We start from the raw sequence: 23,065 nt of genomic DNA, 5'->3' as shown, positions 1-23,065 counted from the left end.
GATTTGAATACTGGTATTTACGTATCTTCGTGCTGCCTAAATCTAGACAGCTCCTTATAGAGTTACACCCATAACATGTAGGAACATAGCATAGAGGCATTCCGGAGGCCAGTCTTGGCAGTATTAGAGATTGTGTGCATACTTACCAGTTTTATTAATTGTGCACATTAATTTCCTCAGACATTGTCTGCTTATAAATTAACTGGTGTAACTGTGCAGGTTGTTTAGATGGGATAATTTTCAAAAGGAAAGGTGTGACATATGCAAGTAGGAGACGCATAAGGTAGGCAGGTTGTTATGAAATTACCTCCCTAGTGACTATTTCTGCTTAAACTAGTTGTTATCACTGTTCACAGGCTTCAGGCTAAGGCTTCTGGTTTACCATGGGGGCTGAAGGAAAATAAACTTAATTCTGTCATTTCAGTTTCAGCTATGCTTTCGCAATGAAAAGGCACCTCCGTATGAGCAAAGGAAGGTGAAGCCTATTACTGGTAAATCTACAGAGCCATGAAAAAGCAGCAAACTTTTAAACTATTAATCAGACTGAGGGGTGGAGTACTTTTTCTACTTTATCTTCTAAGTCTGCATCCATGGAAGTCTCTCCCTTCTTGATACTTCCTATTTGAATTTCAGAAAAGTACTCTATTTACAATGGCTGAACTACGACTAAACAAATATCTGCCTTTCCCTGCTAGTCTGCTTCCTCAAATACAAAGAAAATGAATACAACCTCTTCAAAATGCATTAATATGAAGCATGACTTGCTCTCTAGGATATTCCTACCTTTTGCCAGACGTTACAAATGTGTGTTCTAAAGTAAACAATTGAAAGGTTACTGAAGGTTAAGTGCATTCACATACTTCAGACTGAGCAGCCAGACTTCATGCTGAGAAGATAATTTACACAGCATGGACTCTGGTGCCCTAATTCTAACTGAGGAAATGGGAGGGTGGCTGAGCCTGAGTTACAGCACCTCACAAGTCTGCAGTGAATGAAGGTCAAAGGCAGGGCATCTTTGTTTATAACCCACACTCCCCCTCCCTCATTCATTCCGCTGGGGATTTCCCTTGGCTGTAAGACAGCTTCTCTGACATCACTTGACAACTAATAACAGAATCTCCCCCAGCTACCTGCCAGCAGAGATGGATGGATTTTTGCTTACACATTTTCTTTTTCAGATGACTGACCTTGTGCTCTGTTATTCTTCTCTTGCCCCTTCCCTCTTCTCGGGCTTGGCTTCTGTAGTGTTCATTAAATTAAATAGCAGGTACTGGCTGTAGTCATCACAAGCGAAGGATGACTGCTGGTATCTGTCCAGGTTATGGGGACCACGGTTGACTTAAGAAATGAAACAGAGATGTTTAACTGAACCCAAATGTCATGGGGTGTATATTTTAAGATTCTACTACATGATCAGTTGTTGCCATCTGAAAGTAAAGACCTAGATTTAATAATAAAGTACTGAACCTATATCTATTAAAATAATGAGCCATACATTTTTGATCACTGACCCCAATAGCCTTGACAACAGTAATTTCTATTTCACTGGCCTAACTTAAACAGATAAGTTACCTGCACTGGTCTGGCAAAATGCGGTTCTACAGAGGTGTCACCCTGGTTAGCACTGTAGTTTCAGATGTGCAGCCAGACTGATATTCGGAAAGGCGAAATATGAAAGTGCCAGACCCCTTAGAGAAAGATTGCATTGGCTCCCACTAAAAGATCGAGTCGTATTCAAAATCTGCATGTTGGCTCATAAAATCATTTATGGAAATGCCCCATCTTACATGGCTGACCTGATAGATTTACCAGAGAGAAACAACAAAAGTTCATCACGTACCTTCTTAAACCTCCATTACCCCAGCTGCAGAGGACTTAAGTACAAATCTATACATACATCTAGCTTCTCATACATCTGCACACAACTATGGAATGAATTACCGACCACCATAAAAACAATACACGATTTGACAACCTTACGGAGATTATTGAAGACTAACCTGTTCAAAAAGACGTACATAAAGGATCCTCTATAACGAACTGATTCCTAAACTTCACCAGATTTAACTACTTGGAACCAACAAATCAAAGGCACCGCGATGGGTGCAACATTCGCACCATCCATAGCCAATCTTTATGTAGCTCATTTTGAAGAAAAATTTATTGTAAAGAATAGATATATAGACCATATATACATTTGGAAGAGATATATTGATGATATTTTCATGATCTGGAAAGGAACAGAAATGGAGTTAAAAGAATTTTACAACTGGTTAAACACCCGAGATGTAAATTTAAAATTTCAAATACATTTCGATAAAAGAAGAATTCCCTTCCTAGATATCAATATAAGTATAATGCAAAATAGATTCATTACTGACATTTACCGTAAACCTACAGATGTCAATAAATTTCTACATTACAAAAGTTGTCACAGTAGGAGTTTGAAAGCCAACCTACCTTATAGTCAATTCCTACGTCTGAGACGCCTTTGCTCAGAGCCAAGAACATATGCACTTAGATCTAGAGATATGTCTAGTCGGTTTAAAGAAAAGGGATATCCCCTAAAATGCATTAGAGATGGCTTTCACAAGGCATCCGATAGTTCGAGAGAAGTATTGTTAAATCCAATTCAGAGAAAAAATGAGAATAAAATAGTTTGCACACTACCGTTTACCAGTATGTCTAGTTCTATAGTTAACATTATCAAAAGACATTGGCACTTATTGGAAAATTTAGAAGTATTTCAACAAAAGAAAGTGATAGTTGCATAAATGCGAGAACACAATTTAAAGGATTTTTTAGTTCCATCCACATTACCTGGTACAGACATTGCATTAAATAAGCTACCACCTGGCCACTTTCCCTGTGGTGGATGTTCAGTGTGCAATGTCAATATTAAAACTAGAAGTCTCCATATACCATCAGCAAATAAAGATATTCAATTACAACATTTCTCTAACTGTAAAACAAGTAATGTTGTATATATTGCCATGTGCCCCTGTAAATTGGTATATGTAGGTAAAACCAAAAGGAAATTAAATGTTAGAATCATTGAACACAGAAGTGCAATGAATCGTAAATTAATAGAAAAACCATTGGTACAACACTCAATAGCATTAGGCCATAAATTTGAGGATTATAGGTTTTGTGCAATCTATGTATATAAAAATAAATGGAGAGGTGGACCAATTGATATTCACTTATTACGAAAAGAGCAAGAATTTATTTTTGAATTCAACACCCTTCATCCATATGGTCTAAATGCTGAAACAGATCTTTCTGTATTTTTATGATTATTAATATGCACAAGACATCCATCTTATCTGTTTTTTAACAACTCCCCATTTTTTGATTAGTATGGGGGGTCTAGTTACCACCCTCTTCTTAATGGCTTTATATATTTTTTGCATACATAATAATTTTATATTATTATTTTTTGTACAAATATACAAACATATCTTTATTTATTAAAGCCATTATAGCAGCAAATCTAACTTCTTTCTCTTTTTTCTCTTTTTTTCTCATTATTTTCTGGCCCCCTCTGTTTGCCACCAATAGATCTTATGACACTCATAGGTTTGTCTGAGTGCAGTCTCTCTCGGCGGTATTCTGGCGATTTTTTTGACCTTTGACCTTTTTATTTTTAATTAATCTTTTTACATTCTGTTGTTTTACATTCTGATGCATTTACATGGCAAACAGTTTTGTTTTTAATTTCACCTAAAGGTCTTTGCTAGTAACCTTTTTTAACTAGTGGTTTTTTTATCTCACATCGAGGTTTCCTAAAGACTAAGTGACGTCACTCTGGAACATAACAAGCCTATGTAGTTTATTCGGCAAAAAATATATATCCCTCTTGCAGATTCATTTCTTTTCCCTCTTTTATTCACGCACATATTTTTATATCACTTTTTTGGTAATTTTTGTAGTATCGAAGCACTTTGACCCTTTCTTCCTTCTTTTTAATCACTTCCGGTTTTGATCACAGCGTTTTTTCGGCACTCTGGGAGATAAGTGACTGTTCGATTGATCGTATGTAAGTTTTTAGCTAAAATCTGTTATATATACATTTTCGTCATTTGATTTATTGTTACTAATGGTCCCTGCTAGGCAGTAGATATAATGAGATGTATGTATTTTGTTTTTTTCCGTCGTATTTGTATATTTATCGGCACAGCGCTTTCATTCATACTAAGCTTATGAGTGACACAATCGATTAGTAACGCCATTCAGGAGCATTGTAAATTTATTCTTTTTTCACTCACACACATATTTATAATTATGACACTTTGACTTTTTCGATTTTGGTCCCAGCGGTTTAGGCAAGCTGGGAGATAAGTGGCGATTGGATTGATTACATGCAAATCTCTAGCGAATTTTGCTATATATTTTGCCATATTTCTGTCGTTAGATTTGTCTTTTTATCTCTATATCGTTACTCCTGCATGTCTACAAACTTATGAGTGATACTATTCCATGCAGGCTATTGATCATTTGTTTCAATATCTCTGGGAGAGTCATTTTTTTCAAGATATCAACTGCATATGTGAGTCCTTTTTCTTTTTTGCACTTTTCAATCAATTTTTTATTTTATGAGCTGATGATTTTTCATGCTATCACTATTGCTCTCATTTATTTTTCATTTTTCAGTATATTACAGTTGCTTTTATCATCTTACTCCTCCTTTGATAGTGGAGAAACATTGAATAGGTGGGTGTCTTATGCATTCCATTCAGTTCTTGTTTGTATTTACACGCATAACAGAATTATGATAGTATTATTGGGAACATTGATTCTAAAAATACATTGTTTTTGACTTTTTAATGTGATATTTTACTATATATATATATGTATATTTTGATTTATGTGATATTTTACCATATATATATATATATGTATGTTTTGATTTACCTGTTCTTTCATATATATGTTAATTCTGTGGGATTTAGATTGAATTTTTTAATTTTAATTTCAATTTTATGTTCTGATTATTTATTATTTATTATATATTATTTTGTTTTGTAGCCCCTGAAGCAGCCCAGTAGGGCGAAACACGGCCTGTGTCGGGCTATTGTATGCATATTTTAACATATTATTAAAATCACTTTTTATCCATCAACGATCTGCTTTGTATATTTTTCATCTTGGAGTTTGCAGATCATCTGCCTCTTTGTTTCCTTGGTCCCACTCCTCTAATTTGTTCATTTTAATTACACCTTCATTACTGAATACTATATACTGCCTGATCTCATTATGTTATGCTTTATCCATTTATCTACTTCTAATCCTACATGATATTCTTATGCACCTTATTTGTAACAATATTCTGAAATTCTTATTCCATTAATGTGATCATCTTTATAACATATTGTAAGCCACATTGAGCCTGCAAATAGGTGGGAAAATGTGGGATACAAATGCAGCAAATAAATAAATAAATAAATGTGGTGATAACCAGGGTGACACCGCTGTAGAACAGCATTTTGCCAGACCAGAGCATAGCACTAATGACTTTATGGTGAGAATACTAAAAGGAAATTTCAAAACCATCTAGGAATGTAAAACATTTGAAGTTAAAATGATGAAATATTTTGAAACCTACCAGACTGGACTTTACAAAGATCTGGGTTTCCTATCACATTATAAACCATAAAATTCTATTACAATATAAACTGTAAAATTATACTGCTTTGTCACCCTCTGATCACCCATCCATCTCTCCCTGTTTCTCACCTACCCCTACCTTCCCCATGAGACTGTCACTGGAATGCTTTTATGTTTCATAGATATATTCTGATATGTGTCATCATTTGCTCATTTCTGATTCAAAGAAGACGGGTTACCTTCGAAAGCTCATTAAAAAAATGTATTAAGTTAGTCCAATTTAAAAAGGTGCCATCTTGTTTTATTTATATTTAATACCTTTAAAAGTAGACTAACACGGCTACCCTACCGCTTGACTGTATCCCATTAAACCATGTGTATGTAAGTGTTCCGTAATGATCATGTTATGATCACTGTTTCCCAGTGGACCCAGCACCATTAACTCTTGTAGTAAGGGGCACATTTTCGAAAGAGAAAAATGTTTAAAAAGTGGCATAAAACAGCATTTAGACTTCCAGTCGCTATTTTCAAAATCTATTTTGTAGACGTTTATCTATGCAATTCGTCTGCAGTGCATCCAAATCATAAGGAGGCGTAACATAGTAGATGACGGCAGAAAAAGACCTGCACGGTCCATCCAGTCTGCTCAACAAGATAAACTCATATGTGCTACTTTTTGTGTATATGTTACCTTGATTTGTATCTGTCATTTTCAGGGCACTGACCGTATAAGTCTGCCCAGCACTATCCCCGCCTCCCAACCACCAGCCCCGCCTCCCACTACCGGCTCTGCAACCCAATCTCGGCTAAGCTTCTGAGGATCCATTCCCTCGGAACAGGATTCCTTTATGTTTATCCCATGCATGTTTGAATTCCGTTACCGTTTTCCTCTCCACCACCTCCCGTGGGAGAGCATTCCAAGCATCTACCACTCTCTCCTTGAAAAAATACTTCCTGACATTTTTCTTGAGTCTGCCCCCCTTCAATCTCATATCACGCCCTCTAGTTCTACCGCCTTCCCATCTCCGGAAAAGGTTCGTTTGCGGATTAATACCTTTCAGATATTTGAACGTCTGTATCATATCACCCCTGTTTCTCCTTTCCTCCAGGGTATACATGTTTAGGTCCCCAAGTCTCATACGCCTTGTAAAGCAAATCCCATACCATTCTCGTAGCTTTTCCTTGCACTGCTTCAATTCTTTTTACATCCTTAGCAAGATACGGCCTCCAGAACTGAACAAATACTCCAGGTGGGGCCTCACCAACGACTTATACAGGGGCATTAAAACCTCTTTTCTTCTGCTGGTCACTCCCCTCTCTATACAGCCTAGCAACCTTCTACTTACAGCCACCGCCTTGTCACACTGTTTCGTCGCCTTCAGATCCTCAGATACTATCACCCCAAGATCCCTCTCCCCGTCGGTACCTATCAGACTCTCACCGCCTAACACATACGTCTCCCGTGGATTTCTACTCCCTAAGTGCATCACTTTGCATTTCTTCGCATTGAATTTTAATTGCCAAACCTTAGACCATTCTTCTAGCTTCCGTAGGTCCTTTTTCATGTTTTCCACTCCCTCCCGTGTTGCATGTTGGAGGTGGGATTGGGGCATTCCTAACACTTGGGATGTTTTTCTGCCATAATAGAACAAATCAAAAACATCCAGGACTAGACCTGTTTTAATAACAACTAAGCCACAAACAGGTGCCCTAAATGATCAGATGACCACTGGAGGAGTAAAGGGATAACCCCCTCCCACCCCCCAAAGATGTAAAAGAAACTATACATACCAGCCTCTATGACAGCCTCAGATGTTATAGCCAGATCTTTTTGAGCAGCAAGTAGGTTCTTGGAGTAGCCTAGTGGTCAGTGCAGTGCACAGTAGAGCAGGGGACCTTATGGTGGAAAGTGTCAGCCCTCCAAAATTCACCAAAAATCTATGGTACCCACATATAGGTGACACCTGCAGGGCTATTGTAGTGGTATACAATTGGGTATAGTAGGTTTATAGTGGGTTTTGGAGGGCTCATCATACAATATAAAAGGGTAACAGTGAGATGTGTTCCAAGGTTTTATGTGATGTCCACTGCAGTGCACCCTAGGCTCCCCCACTACTCTGCTGGGATGTCTGTGTGGCCAGTCTACTAAGAATGCTGGCTCCTCCTACATCCGAATGGCTTGATTTTGTGCGTTTTTCACTTGGATTTTTTTCCGAAAATGGACCAAAAAGATAAACATATAGAGCACAAAAACATCTGATCAAGTGGCCATAAAAAGAAACAAAATGGTATTCGCCACTTGGATTCTCGACATTTTGATATGAAAGGGGAGGTGCTACTTTTTGGAGATTTCAACTTGCCTGATGTGAATTGGAATGTCCCATCGGCAGAATCGGAAAGAAGTAGGGAGGTTGTGAACATCTGTCAAAGTGCCTTGCTCAGACAAATTGTAGCAGAACCCACTAGAGAAGGGTCAACGCTGGATCCTAGTGCTCACAAATTGAGGAAGTGTTTCCAGTATCTGTGTGGGTGCCCACCTATGTAATAGTGATCAGTGCGAATGCACAAAACTCAAAGTACTGGATTTCAGACTTACTGATTTTGGTAAAATGTGCAATACCTGAAGAAGGAACAGATGAAGGTAGGTGAAGGGGAAAATCAGTGGGCCAAGCTGAAAGCTGCTATAAATATGGCAACTGATCTTTACATAAGGAAAGTAAACAAAAACAAGATAAACAGGAAGCCTATATGGTTCTCCAAACAAGTGACTGAAAAAAATAAGAGCAACAGAGGCTTCGTTCAAGAAATGCAGAAGAACACAACAAGAGGATCATGGAAAAGATTATTGGATTAAACTCAAAGAAGCGAAGAGGGAAATACAGCTACCGAAAGCACAAGCGGAAGAAAAAATGGCTTAAAGATGTTAAGAGAGGTGTCTAGACCTTATTCAGATATATTGGTGAAAGGAGAAAATATAGGAATGGAATTGCAAGACTGAAAGATACCGAGACTTGCTATGTGGAGAGTGATAAGGATAAAGCGAACATGCTAAACAATAACTTCTCTTCAGTGTTCACAGAAGAAAATCCTGGAGAAGGACTGCGGTTGGCTGCTGAGGTAATATCTAGGAATGGAGTGGATATTGTGCTGTTCATGCTGTTCATGGAGGAAAGCATTTATAAACAGCTTGAGAATCTGAAAGTGAACAAAGCTTTGGGGCCAGATGGGATACATCCTAGGATACTGAGGGAGCTCAGAGAAATCCTGGTGGGACCTCTTAAAGATTTATTTAATAGAATTTTAGAGACGGGAGAGGTTCCGCTGGATTGGAGATGAGCGGATGTGGTCCCTCTTCACAAAAGCGGAGACAGGGAAAAATTGGGAAATTACAAGCCAGTAAGTCTCGTATCAGTGGTAGGAAAAATAATGGAGTTGCTGCTGAAAGAAAGGATATTTAACTTTCTAGAAGCCAACAGGTTACAGGATCTGAGGTAACATGTCTTTACCAAAGGAAAATCCTGCCAAGTGAATCTTATTGACTTCTTTGACTGGTTGACGAAAGAACTGGTTGAAGGACGTGCACTAGATGTAATCTACTTGGATTCAGCAAAGCCAAGACTCATGAATAAATTAAATGGGCTGAACGTAGGACCCAAAGTAGTGATCTAGATGGGAAACTGGTTGACCAACAGGCGACGGAGGGTGGTGGTAAACGGAATCCACTCAGTGGAAAGGAAGGTGAGTATTGGAGTACCTTGGGGGTTGCTGCTGGGGCTATTTCTGTTTAATTTGTAAGAGATATTGCTGAAGGGTTAGAAGGAAAGGTTTGCCTTTTTGCGGATGACACAAAGATAGCCAATAGAGTGGATACCCTGGAAGGAGTAGAAACCATGAGAAGGGATCTCCAAGTGTTAGAAGAATGGTCAATGGTCTGGCTGTTAAATTTTAATCTTAATCCTGATAGGGGATATATATATTATAGGAGGTACCTAAAACATTAACAACAAACAGTACTCCTGTTCTATATAAATTACAAAATCTTTATTAGTGAAAACAAACCAGTGCATAAAAAGAATTACCAAATAGTATCCCTGCAACTCACTGGCAGTGTGAGTGAGTTACAGGGATACTATTTGGTAATTCTTTTAATGCACTGGTTTGTTTTCACTAATAAAGATTTTGTAATTTATATAGAACAGGAGTACTGTTTGTTGTTAGTTAAATTTTAATAACAAACCTATAACCTCAGAGGAAAATAGTCTATTATCGGAGTACAATCTCTACATCACATAACTCACTTAAAGTACTCCAAAATTAAATAGCATACTTTAATTAACTAATACATATGCTTATATATTCAACAAACAAACGCAATTTCGGCGGAACTTACTTCCACTCACCACACTCTCTGGTTCGCTCACAAGCAAAATAATCTCATTAATACATCACTATACAAGGAACATGATAATGATTATACTAAAGGTGCCATCAAGTAGTCTCTATTGGCTCAAATAAATTTATAAACTGTATTTGCTATGCAGTCAGTTCACCTAAGGTTCCTGGATCATTTTCGCCGGCCTCTTACACAAAGATGGTCACGATTTAATGATGTCAAAAGCCCAATGTTTTTTGCATAGAGTGGGTGGTAGATATTTGGAATGCCCTCCTGTGGGAGGTGGGGGAGATGAAAACGGTAACAGAATTCAAAAATGCATGGAATAAACACAAAGGAATCCTGTTTAGAAGGAATGGATCCACAGAAGCTTAGCGGAGATTGGGTGGCAACACTGGTAATTGAGAAGCAAAACTAGTGCTGGCCAGATTTCTGCAGTCTGTGCCCTGAAAATGACAAGGACAAATCAAGATATCACATACAATGAGATTATCTTGTTGGGCAGACTGGATGGACCGTACAGGACTTTATCAGCTGGAAGGACTAGGGCTTATTCAATGAGACTGCTGTTTTTGCGGATTGAGCTTCCTGAATTTTGTGCCACAAAAGAATCTATCTGTACTTTAGTAAGGGGGTTAAGGCGTGGTTATGTGGACAGGCTTAAGGTTGATTTGATTTGATGTTGTAGTGAAGATGGTCTATTTGTAGAAATATTTTTTGTGGTGTGTGTGTGTTCAAATAGTTTTTATTGAAATTTTTATAAAAAGAAACAATACAAAACAATCAAAACAAGTGATATGCTATATCCACAAAAACATCAGAAGGAAACAGCATCCCAGTACCATGCTGTATAAAAATGAACATGTAATATTTCAAGTAGCATCCTATTAAGTAGAACAGAATTGAGCTAAAGGACCCCATATAGCAGTATGTTTAGTGACAGTCGTATTTCTTTCAGCCAACACCAATTCATATTTGAAAGTAGAACAGACAGAACACCACCAGAAGGTCGAATTAACCTTACTATTATCCTTCTAAGCAGCTGCTATAGATTTTAAGAAGACAAGAGCCAAAAGAATATCACGGAGTTTGGAATGGTCTGGGGACAAGGAATGGGAAAAACCAAGGGACCGAAAATGACAATTTTGTAGGATAAGGGTACAGAGCATGTAAAAATCATAGAAATGTAGTTCCAAACTTCTTGCCAGAACAAATTCAAACAAGGACAAGAAAAAATGAAGTGTTCAAGTGTACCAAAATCAGCCTTACAAGACCAGCATCTGTTAGACAAAGAAACATTTATTCTATTTTGCCTAACAAGGGGTTCCAAAAGGCACTGTTCATAAGGAAACATATAGTTCGTAAGGTTGCAGCTAAGGAGAGAGGTTTATTAACAGACCAAAAATAAACCCATTGAGTATTTGTAAGATGTAACCCTGTGTAAGATGACCACAAAGATTATAAAGTCAATCAAGACTGAGGTGTTGAAGAATTAAGTAATTTATAAAGTTTGGATGCACTTTTTCCCAAAGTGAATGCCTCTACTAACACTTGGGGAAATATCTGGTTTAATAGATAAGGACTTCAAAAAGGCTATAGCAGGTAAGACAGAAGAACGTAACTATAAGTATTGAAAAAATTGAGAATGAGGTAATTGAAATCTATCATGTAAGAAAGCAAATGAGGCAAAATGCCCATCATTGACAACATCGTTAAGAATAAAAATGCCACATGTAACCCAATCAAGCCCAAAAAATTGGTTTATGTTTAATACAGAAGAGAGGATTATTCCATAAGGGAGCCTGCAGCGAATTATTTATAGAGTATTTAAGGAACTACCTAAGTTCTTAATCGCAGATAATGTACTATCAAATATATCAAAAGTGCAATCAGGTGGGGAGATAACCGAACCCAGGTGTGAAGATAATGAGAAGGGGCCAGCTAAAGCAACCTCTAAGAGGAGCCAAGTCAGTGGATTAGGCAAAGTATCCCCAGCCAACCATCATGCTGCAACATGTGATGATAAGGCATGGTTATAATTCACAAAGTTAGGAAAATTGAGTCCACTGGAGGATGTGGGGGCTTTCAATTTAGCAAGGACAATCTGTGAGATTTTATTATTCCACAAAAAAATTGGATAAAATTTTATCTATATTACAGTAAAATCCTAAAGGTAACATAAAAGGAAGCATAGAAATAGAGAATGTGAGGTACAAGAACCACTTTTAGAGTTTCCACTAGGATAAATACAATAGAGACCACTTCATACACGTGGATTTTAGTTGTTGAATAACACAAGATGTGTTAATATCAACAGTTTCTTCTATGGATGCTGTAAAGGTAAGGCCCAAGTATTTAAGACTGGATCCACACCAACTAAGGGGAAGAGAAGGAAAATCATCTTGAACACAAAACATATTCAGTGGAAGGACTTCTGTTTTAGACCGATTAATAGTATACCCTGAAAGGGTACCTAATTGTTCAATTAATTGGAATAACTTTGGAATAGACGATTCAGGAGATGAGATGTAGAGGAGCACATCATCCAAACAAGGAACGACCACAAGAGGTGGAGGAACCAAAATTCCTACGTCAGGATGAATGCTGCAAATAACAGAAAAGAGGAGCAGGATGGTCTGGCCTTTGCAATAACCCAGGGAGACATATAAAGGTAAAGTCTTTATTAGGGAACATCAAATGACTCGACACAGCAGCTGTGTTTTGGCGCTTATGCGCCTGCCTCAGGAGTCTAAAAAACATACACAAATAATATACTATAATATGAAATATAAACATTATGAATCAAAATACACACATTTAAATGTACACAAATAATAAACATAAATATAAAATTTTCCATAAAAATAAAATGTGACTGTAATAAAAGACTTAAGATAGCAAATCAAATACAGTGAGATGAAATATACTACACAAAATCTCCGAGAAGATTGAGGAACAGAATTCTTTAAATGTTAAGAATAACCAATTTGCATGTAGACATGCTCCTATAGCATGTGTCATAACTTATAGGTTGTGCTCAGGGTCACTGACCTTAGGAGGTTCCAAGGTGTATAAAAATGAAAACTAAGCTTTCTTATACAATCTGGTGATTGGTTGTCAAATCACTGCAAAGGAACATTAAAAAAAATTTAAAAAATAAGAATAAAAATAGTAGTATGATTTTACACATCAAAAAACATCCTATATTATGAATAAAATAAATAATCTCAAAAAAGGAATAGCATGGTATAAAACAAGGAGTCGAATTAAAAAAAAAACGCAAAAGTAAAAACTGGAGGTCTCTATTGTACTCATGATTAAGTAAAACATAAGTTTAGTGTGGACAACGGACAAAGGAACTAAGAACGCATCAAAAATTGAAAGCAAGCTTGGTGATCACCTCTTTCATTAAAAAGAGAGTAAATCTGGACATAAAACCCAAAAACTTAACAGCGCATAAAAAAACTGGAGAGCAAACTCATCAGTAATGTTTATCAGGTCGAAGCTGACCAATGACGGAAAAAATATGCTGCTTCAGGACCATGAGGTTTAGTGATAAGAAAAATCCTTACGCATAAATATAGAACAAACACACACTCAAATAACTGTTTACCGAAAAAAATGTAATAAAAAAAATATATAATATAATAATAAAATAGCACACAAAAAACGAAAGAGCTGGCTCATTGGTAACGTTTATTTAGTCAAAGCTGACCAATCTAAGAACAACAAGCAGAAAAACTATGCTGCTTCAGGATAATAAGGCTTAGTGATTAGAAATAACCTTACGTGAGAATCTAGAAAGGGCGCACACTCAGGTAACTGTATATTGTGTATGTAAATGCCTAACTAATCCTAAGCGCTCCATCATTTACATATGCAGAGAGTTTGACAGTCTGAGCAGCAGTGTTAGAATATCAGTAGACTGTCTGATAGAAATAAGAAAAGGTTCTAGTTCCAATTTAAAAGTAAAGGGTAGAGATGGCATCCCTGCCTTGTACCGCTAGTCAAGGTAAAAGGAGGAGACCGGATGTTATTGACATAGACACAAGCAGTAGGGTTAGAATAAAGTGTGTGAACCATGTTAATGAAAAAGTCATCAAGTTGAAACCATTGTAACACAGGGAAAAGAAATTTCCACTCAATGTAGTCAAAAGTCTTCTCGGCAATCTAGAGAGATGGCACATGCCGAACTCTCCAGATGCTGAGCAGCCTGGATCACATGATAGAAAACCCTAGTATTGTCCGCCGACAATCTGCCTCTTAAAACCAGTCTGTGTAAGGTGAATCAAGTATGGAATCACCTTAGCCAGTCTGCAGTGATTTTCACATAGATCTTACAGTCATAATTTAAAAAAGAGATTGGGCTGTAATTGTTCATTTGCAAGGGATTCCCAGGTTTTTCAAGCGCTAAGAATGATTTCCATTTTAATGCAGTATCCTTGGAGAAATTAGGAGTGATAGAAATGGTATAATCCTTCCATTTTTTATTTGACCCTTGCATTATGCTGCTTGCAGAATAGTCTGAGTCTGTTGAAAACGTAAAATCTTCATTATGACCGGCCTGAGATATTTCTGGTTTGGATTAGCCCAGGAACAGATTGGATGAGCTCTTTCAAATTCGAAAGAGCACTCAAATAAGTTGTAGGAGAAAAGGCACAAAGGATTCAAAAAATGTAGCTGCATCTGTGCCTTTACTGCCTTCAGGGAGCCTCAGAAGATGGATGTTATTTTGCTGTTGTCTAGTAATCGCATCTTCCATTGCGGCCTTTAAGTCAGATGCCATTTTATGAGTACATTTGCACAGCACGTGGCCATCCATAAACTACTAACGTGCCTCTGCTTCTTTCATTTGGGGTATATCGACCTGGATAGCTTTAATTGAGACATTATTCTTAGTAAGTAGCGCTGTTATGTGCGACAATTGGGCCGTGATATCCAGCAGATCCTGTTTGTGCTCAACGCCAATTACAGTGATGTTCGTGTCTTTACAGGGGAAGGTCGGGTCAGATTTGCGGCGTTTTTTGAGTCCCCTGAGAAGGCTGCCTCAATTTTACTTTGCCTGGAAGGGGACTTACTCCCACGAATATTGCAGCCAAAGAAAAAGTAAATAGTGTACATGGTCCTTAAATTAGGATGAAAGGATGCATGCTGCCATTCTGTTCCTGCGCTCGTGCCCCCCCCCCCCTTCTAGAAATAAGTTTTTAATAGTTGCTGCATTTTATATGATCTGCTGTATTCTGTCATTCCTTCAAGTTTTTGTGATAGAGGCGATTCATAAGGGTTAATAATCCTCAAATGTACCAATGTAAAGTTGTAAAGGGATGTTATTGGTCAAAACAGTTTTGCTTCATCTGTGTATGTACACGAGTCTTATACTCAGTAAATCACAACTTCTTGGATGCTTGGTGTTGCCAGCTAACATTGGAGCATTGGATAGCACTGCTAGGAAATGATGACTGACAGTAGATCCTGTTAGCTTGATCCTTCCAGAAGTGGCATTTTCACTTTCGTGCAGAGTCGGATTACCCATATTGCTGTTGTTTATTTTGTGAGCAGAGTTCTTGATTATGAGCCTGTCGACCATTCAAAATCATTGAGAAAAGCAAATCTCACAATTACGGCCCTGTTTGGACTCTGCACCTGTTGCATTCCAGGAGATTGATTCTTAACTATTGATCCCTGCTCTTTGATTGTTTGTAAACAGGGATCATCACTTCAAACAAAAACTGCCACTAAGGAGACTATTGCTGTTAGCATTCGAGAATCCAGTTTTTAAATACGTCATTAAGTTTGAATTTTTTTTTAAATTGTAGTTCAGCTGTGAGATTGTCAATTTGTTACTATCATAGGCATTGGAAAGGGGGGAGCAGTAGGTGCCACAGCACCGCAACAGATTTCCTTTCCTCTCTCTGCCATGAAGTGTATGGCTTCTTACCTCCCTATAATCAGCATTATAGAAGAAGCATCACAGCTGACAGGCATGGAGGCCTTAAGCTTCAGCCCATTCTAAAGGCTTGCCATCGTCAACCCCCTCTGAAACAGGAAGGTCAAGGGGGCTGGGAGCTAGCAGCCTTTAGTGTGCCTGGATGCTCAAGGCCCCACTCTGGTCAGCCACAATGCATCTTCTGTAAGTAGCATTGCTGCCCTGAGGAAGGGGACACTATGTGGGGGGGGGGGGGGAGAGGTGGAAGGAAAGAGAGATATTGAGAGATAGGGAGGGAGAGAGATTCTAGAGGCCATGGGGTTTGGGGCAGAGCTTGAAGCCCCCAAACGAAAAGGTGTTCCGCTGCCCCCTGGTTGCTGTGGAGTGAAACTCACTGGTGTCTCCCTATTGTTTAATTTTTTTTTATTTTTGTCCCCCAACAGCCTTTAGGTTACTTGCAAACTTAAATCTTTTTCCTGTTTATCTTTTTCTTCCCTCCAAGCTAATTCTGGCTCCTTGCAAGGTTCACAGACTCCCCAGTCCACTGGCAGTAATTCCATGGCTGAAATGCCAATCGATCTCAAGCCTCCAACGCCGGCATCCACACCTCATGGACAGATGCAGCCCATGCCAGGTAGCAGGTATGCACAATATTTATTATTACAATTCTTCTCTGACTTATCTACCAACCTACCAATATACATGAAATGTCGCGAAGAGCAGATTCAAGCACCATCATGATAAAGAGATCATGCTTTACTGGGATCTGTATAGAAATCACAATGTTAAAGAGCTGAAAAGTGCAAAATAGTGAGGACATTGGTACTGTTCCTTCTTCTACTTCCTTCTACTGGAAGTACAAAAAGGTCGACTAAAGTAAAGAGGATGGAAAGTTATGTTGATGTCTAATGTGTAACAAGGATAAGAAGTGGGTGGAGGCTTTGGGAGTAGCATGTTTCGTGAAAGACTTGAGTCTGCATGGGATGGTGCAGGTACTTTACTTTTACTTTAGTTTACACTGGACTTATTTCCCACTAACACTATTATGGGTCACAACAGTCAAGAGTAAACCATATGTTCAGATAGTACAAATCAGTTGCATTTACAAATATAATAAACATAAATAAGTTTTAAAAAAAAATTTGTGCTGCCTTTTCCATCACATTACATCAGTCTGTCCCAAAAACCTCTACAACCCCCAGGTTTTCTTTCTGTTCAATCAGAGGTGAATTTTCTGATGAGGCAAAGGGATATACCCTTCAAGACACTGGCTGTCATTAGATCATCACCAAATAAAAGAAGGACAAGACTATACGAAGATATTAAATGAATTATTTCCTTTAATCTTTACTGGGAAAGATGTAAGAGAGTTATCTGTGCCAAAAAAGACAATTAAACGTGATGATTCGGAGAAACTGAAATAAATTTCATTGAACCTTGAAAATGTAATAGGCCAAATTGATAAGCTGCAGCAAATCACCTGGACCAGTTAGTTGACACCATAGAATACTGAAAAAAGAACCGCTCAAAAATTAAATTGTAGTAATTTGTAACCTATCATTTAAAATTGTTTAAGGCAGTAGTTCTCAAGCCTGTCCTAGGGGACCATCAGCCAGTCGGGTTTTCAGGATGTCCCTAGTGAATATTCATGAGAGAGCTTTGAATATAATGGAGGTTGACAGGCATGCAAATCTGTCTCATGCATATAATCCTGACAACCCAACTGGATGGTGGTTCTCTAGGACAGATTTGAGAAGCACTGGTGTATGGTACCTGAAGATAGGAGGGTGGACAGCGTAATGCCAGTTTTTTTTTTTAGAAAAATTACAAACCAGTGAGCTTAATGTCAGTGCTAGGCAAAATGACAACAATTATTAAAAAGAACAAAATTACTGAACGTATAAATAGATATTGTCTATTGGGACAGAATCAGCATGTATTTAGCCAAGAGTAGTCTTGCCTCATCAAACTTCTATTTTTTGAAGTTATGAATGTGGATAAAGATGAGCCAGTCGATATGATGTATCTGATTTTCAGACATCTTTTGATAGTTGGTTATGAGAGACTCTGGAAGAAATTAAAAAGCTATGGGATTCAAATCCATGATCTCTTGTGGCCTGAGAACTGGTTTAAAGATAGAAATCAGAGAGTAGGGTTAAATGGCCAATTCTTTCAATGGAGGAAGGTGAATAATGATGTACCATAGAAATCTGTACTGAGGCTGGTACTTTTTTACATATTTATAAATGATCTTGAAATGGGAATGATGAATGAAGTGAAAAGATTTGCAGACAGAAAATTAAAGTAAATCTATTACAGAATTGCTGAAGAAGAAGAGTTCATGTTTTAGATCTAAACCCCATTGGAATGTTGTGGCAAGACAAAGGGGTCATTTACTAAGGTGTGCCGAAAAATAAGCTGTGCTAGTGTAGGCGCGAGTTTTAGGCGTGCGCAGATCTATTTTTCAGCGTTCCTGTAAAAAAAGGCCTTTTTAAAATTTTTGCCAAAAATGGACATGCAGCAAAATAAAAATTGGCGCGTGTCCATTTTGAGTCTGAGACCTTACCACCAGCCATTGACTTAGCGATAAGGTCTGATGCGGTAACCATGCGGTGATCATCTACACACATAGAATGACGATTACTGCCTGGTTTCCGCCACATGCAGGAAAATAAAAATTATTTTCTGGCACACGTAGCAGACGCACATAAAATAAACAAAATTATCGCCCGGGCCCTCCAAATAGGCGCACGTTGGGCACGCTTAGGCGCCAACGCAGCTTAGTAAAAGGACCCCAAAGAGAGCCCTCAAATGACACAGAGGTGAAACAGTGCTCTATTGAAGAATAGGCTAAAATTTCTTAAGGGTGGAAGACTGATCAGCAGTTAAAATGTTAGTTAAAGTTACTGCTACTTGAGAAGGTGCCACCAGTTAGGGAATGAAATGATCAGAAACTTCTTCACTTAAGGATACTGAATCAGACCAAGGATCCATCTAGCCCAGTATCCTGTTTCCAACAGAGGCCAGTCCAGGTCACAAGTACCTGGTAGTGTCCCAAAAAGTAGCGGGATTCAATTCTATTTAACCTCAGGCATAAGCAGTGGCCTTCCGCAGGTCTGCCTTCATAATGGTTTATGCACTTTTCTCCAGGAATTTGTTCATATTGTTTTTAAACCCGGTTATATTAACTGCTTATACCACTTGCTAAAGCAATTAGTTCCAGAGCTTAAGTATTTGTTGAGTGAAAAATATTTTCTCCTGACTGTTTTAAATGTGCTACTATGGAATGTCCCCTAGTCTTTGTACTTTTTGAAAGAGTAAACAATTGATTCATAATTTTCCTGTTCCACTCCATTCAGGATTTTATAGACCTCTGACATATCGCCCCTCAGCCATGATAAGTACAGAAGTGTACATAAGTAACATAATAGTTGACGGCAGACTGGTCCATCCAGTCTGCCCAACAAGATAAACTCATATGTGCTACTTTATATGTATACCTGACCTTGATTTATCCTTGCCATTTTCGGGGCATAGACTGTAGAAGTCTGCCCAGGACTTGCCCCGCCTCCCAACCACCGGTGCTGCCACCCAATGTCCGCTAAGTATTGCCACACTGGGACAGACCAAAAGTCCATCAAGCCCAGAATCCTGTTTCCAACAGTGGTCAAGCCAGGTCACAAATACCTGGCAAGATCCGAAAAAAGTTCAATACATTTTAAGCTGCTTCTCAAAGTTGAAGAGCTCTAAACTCTTTAGCCTTTCCTTATGTGAGTTGTTCGATATTTTCAATCATTTTGGTCACAGTTCTTTGTACCTTTTTCATTACCACAACATCTTTTCTTTTTTTTTTTTTTAAGAGATGTGGCAACTAGAATTGCACACAGTACTCAATATACAGTTTCATCATGGAGCAATAGAGAATCATTATGATATTTTTTGTTTTATTCTCGATTCCTTTCCTAATAATTCCTAACGTTCTGTTTGCTTTTTTTTTTTTTTTTTGCGTCAGCTGCACACTGAGCAAAAGATCCAACGTATTGTCCACAATGACACCTAAATCATTTTCTTCAGGGCTCACTCCAAATATAGAACCTAGTATCCTGTAGCTATAATTTGGTTTATTCTTCCCAGTGTGCATCACTTCATAGTTGCCAACATTACATTTCATCTGCCACTTGAATGCCCAGAATTCCAGCCTCCCAAGGTCCTCCTGCAATTTCACACAGTCTACATTTGATTTCTCAACTTTGAATAGTTTTGCATCATCTGCAATATATTATTGAATCATCTTTTTTTCTAAGTTACTCACTTAGTAGGTTTATCTTTTTCTTTGAGCAGGTTTAAATTAGGATCTAATCATGTTTTGAATTTAAATTGTGCTAAAACACAGACCATCCTAGGGGATTCACAAATCTCTTTCTCAGCACTCTCCCCCAAAGTCTATAAATGGCATTTTAAATTGTGTGCACAAATGTGGGCGCATGCCCTATTTGTGTGCGCAATTTAATTGAATAACAAGCCAACTAGCACCAATAAATGGGCCCTGACAATTATTGATGCTAATTGGTGTTAATTAAAATTTACATGCATACATTTAGGTGCCGAGATCCACATGTAAAAATTACGCACGAGTCCAGAAAACGGACGTGGCCATGGGAGGGTCATGGGCAGATCATGGACATTCCTTTAATTTATGCACATTGTTATAGAATAAAGGAGATCATGCAGGGATTTATACCAGGTCTTCGTTGGTATAAATGGTTGCGCCTAAAAATAGTCACGGTTCCCAGCGCTAAGTTCTGTTCTATAGCCCCTAACTCTGAGCGTTGTTTATAGAATAGCGCTTTTTTTAGCACTATTTATAGAATTTAGTCCTATGTGTTCACCAAATATAACTTGTACTTAAAATTCTTGTGAAATCAATACAAACAACCATTAAAAACTGCTTTTAAGTATTTGTTGGTTCCATCTCTGATTGAATTATATATTTTCTTATGCACTTCTATATATCTTACAAGGCCTACCAGCATATTACAGTACCTTAAATATACAAAATGATGCTATAAAACTATATTACTGCTATCCTTCCACCTCAAGTACCAGGGAAAATAAATTCTCTTTCTGCAATGGAATAATGTCTCTTGTTTTTTTATCTTATCGCACACCATATAAATCTAAAAAATAACCACAGTAAATGAGCATGCTTTCAGCTTTTCCCTGAAGAATGGCTATCTATTTGAAAAGTTAAGAATAGCTAGGATGGTTTTTCATCTTAGTTTTTTTCAGGCAATGTAGCGTTCTGTCAGTGAATCCATCAGCTGCATCCTATTCATATTGCATTATTTAATAATATGATGTTTCTTTTTTTTGTTCCCCTTAGAAACAGCTCTGTCAATGTGCAGGATCCCTTTTCTGATGTAAGCGACTCATCATTTCCAAAGCGAAATTCCATGACACCAAATGCACTATACCAACAGGGGATAAATATTCCAGACATGATGGGGAGGATACCTTATGAACCAAACAAGGACCCATTTGGTGGGATGAGGAAAGGTAATAATACTCCTGTGCTTCTGCCCCAAGCAAATCAAGTCATGTCACATGATGCTAGAGGATATAGCGAACACACTCATAATTTTGTGTGTCGCATATTGCAACAAGTAAGAAAGCAGTTTATTGCTTCCCATGTAGTTTATTCTATATCTGTTACAAAACTCAGTGGAAACACAGTGAGAGATTTTAGTAGTTAGACAATCTTCATATGTTTCTGGTCTACCCACACAAGCTAAAAAGCACCATCTTCCATGGAACTAACTAGTCTCTGAATAGTTATTCATGTTAGTAGAATTCTGTGCTGTGTATTTGTCCCATTTGCCACTGGGGCTGTAAATATCAGGATGAACAAAGAAAGGATGGGATGGCATATCTGGGGAAATAGTCCACAAGAAAGGGCTAAAATTCTTAAGCGAGTTGCTGCCGTCTGTGAGTATCTGGTACACAGCTGCCATTTTGTTTCAGTTCAGGTGTTCTGTTGTTCTCTTTATTTTATTTATAACCCAAATCCCCCCAAGAGGAAATTTACTTTAGAAAACAATCATTTTCTTTCTGTCAGTCCACTTCACTAATAATTCTTGAACCATTCATTCAGTTTCATTAACATTTGACAGTAAAACATCTCAGGTTGGTCAGAATCCATTATGATGTCATTGAGGATTCCAAACTTTGTTTGATATTATTAAACTAAGCAGTTATAAAGTTGCCTTTGTTTAGTTGTTATAGCTGTATACAAATTTCTGTTTTATAAAAGACCATTATCCCCACATTTCCTTGTTTATACAGTCAGCCCTCGAGTTAATGGACTAATTGGGTGAGAGAGTGTCCGTAATTGCTGATGGTCCATTGTTTCCGTGAGAAGGCCTAAAAATAAAAGTGCATACAAATAAATAATAAGAAATCTGATAAATGTGTTTATCAGGTGACATCATCCAATAGTGTGGATAAGGGGCCTGGCCTGCGCCTTTCTAAGCATATGTGAGAATTCTTATCATGTGGCTGTTACTTGTCTCCTCAGTCTTATTTTGTTTGTGCTAGCACCTGACCACATACTGTCTTTCTCTCTGCTAACCGTCTTATAGCACTGCTTCTTCCTCTTCTTTCTCATCTCTCCTTTCTGCTTTAACCAAAACAAGCCCTTCAAATCAGGGGAACCGGGTTCGATTCCCACTGCAGCTCCTTGTGACTCTGGGTAAGTCACTTAACAAGTCCACTGCCCCGGGTACAAAACAAGTACCTGTATTTAATATGTAAACTGCTTTGATTGTAATCACAGAAAGGTGGTTTATCAAATCCCATCCTCTTTCCCTTTCCATCTGTCTACTGTATCCACCCTCAAATTCAGCCTTGTAGCCACAGTTTTTCAAAGGGCAGACTAGACCCCAGGCCTCAATAGGTGCACTCGGAGGCAAAGATATCTAATCTGAATGACACACTGATATGGTTATCTAGACTCTGATCACAACATTCTAAACAGGAAACGAACAGTTTTCAACCGCGACGCATGATCACACCCTAACATTTTGTCTGAATCACCCCAACCTATTTACCGATACTTCTTTATTGTACTTGTCACTGTAATA

At 38.0% G+C, this 23,065-nt stretch overlaps 1 protein-coding gene across 2 annotated transcripts in view; it reads left to right on the top strand.

Annotated features, from left to right (window-relative positions):
• LOC115466843 (AT-rich interactive domain-containing protein 1B-like) overlaps positions 1-23,065 on the top strand; it is a 1,026,314-nt gene that overhangs the window by 971,378 nt on the left and 31,871 nt on the right. For both annotated transcript variants that reach the window (XM_030198387.1, XM_030198389.1), the window contains 2 exons: positions 16,429-16,567; positions 21,310-21,482. In XM_030198387.1, coding sequence (XP_030054247.1) covers positions 16,429-16,567; positions 21,310-21,482 — 312 coding nt within the window. The remainder of the gene's footprint in view (positions 1-16,428; positions 16,568-21,309; positions 21,483-23,065) is intronic.

This window comes from Microcaecilia unicolor, chromosome 3, assembly GCF_901765095.1.
Source record: "Microcaecilia unicolor chromosome 3, aMicUni1.1, whole genome shotgun sequence".
Taxonomy (NCBI): domain Eukaryota; kingdom Metazoa; phylum Chordata; class Amphibia; order Gymnophiona; family Siphonopidae; genus Microcaecilia; species Microcaecilia unicolor.
The sequence above is the reverse complement of the archived record's forward strand: the minus strand, read 5'-3'. Positions and strand labels throughout refer to the sequence as shown.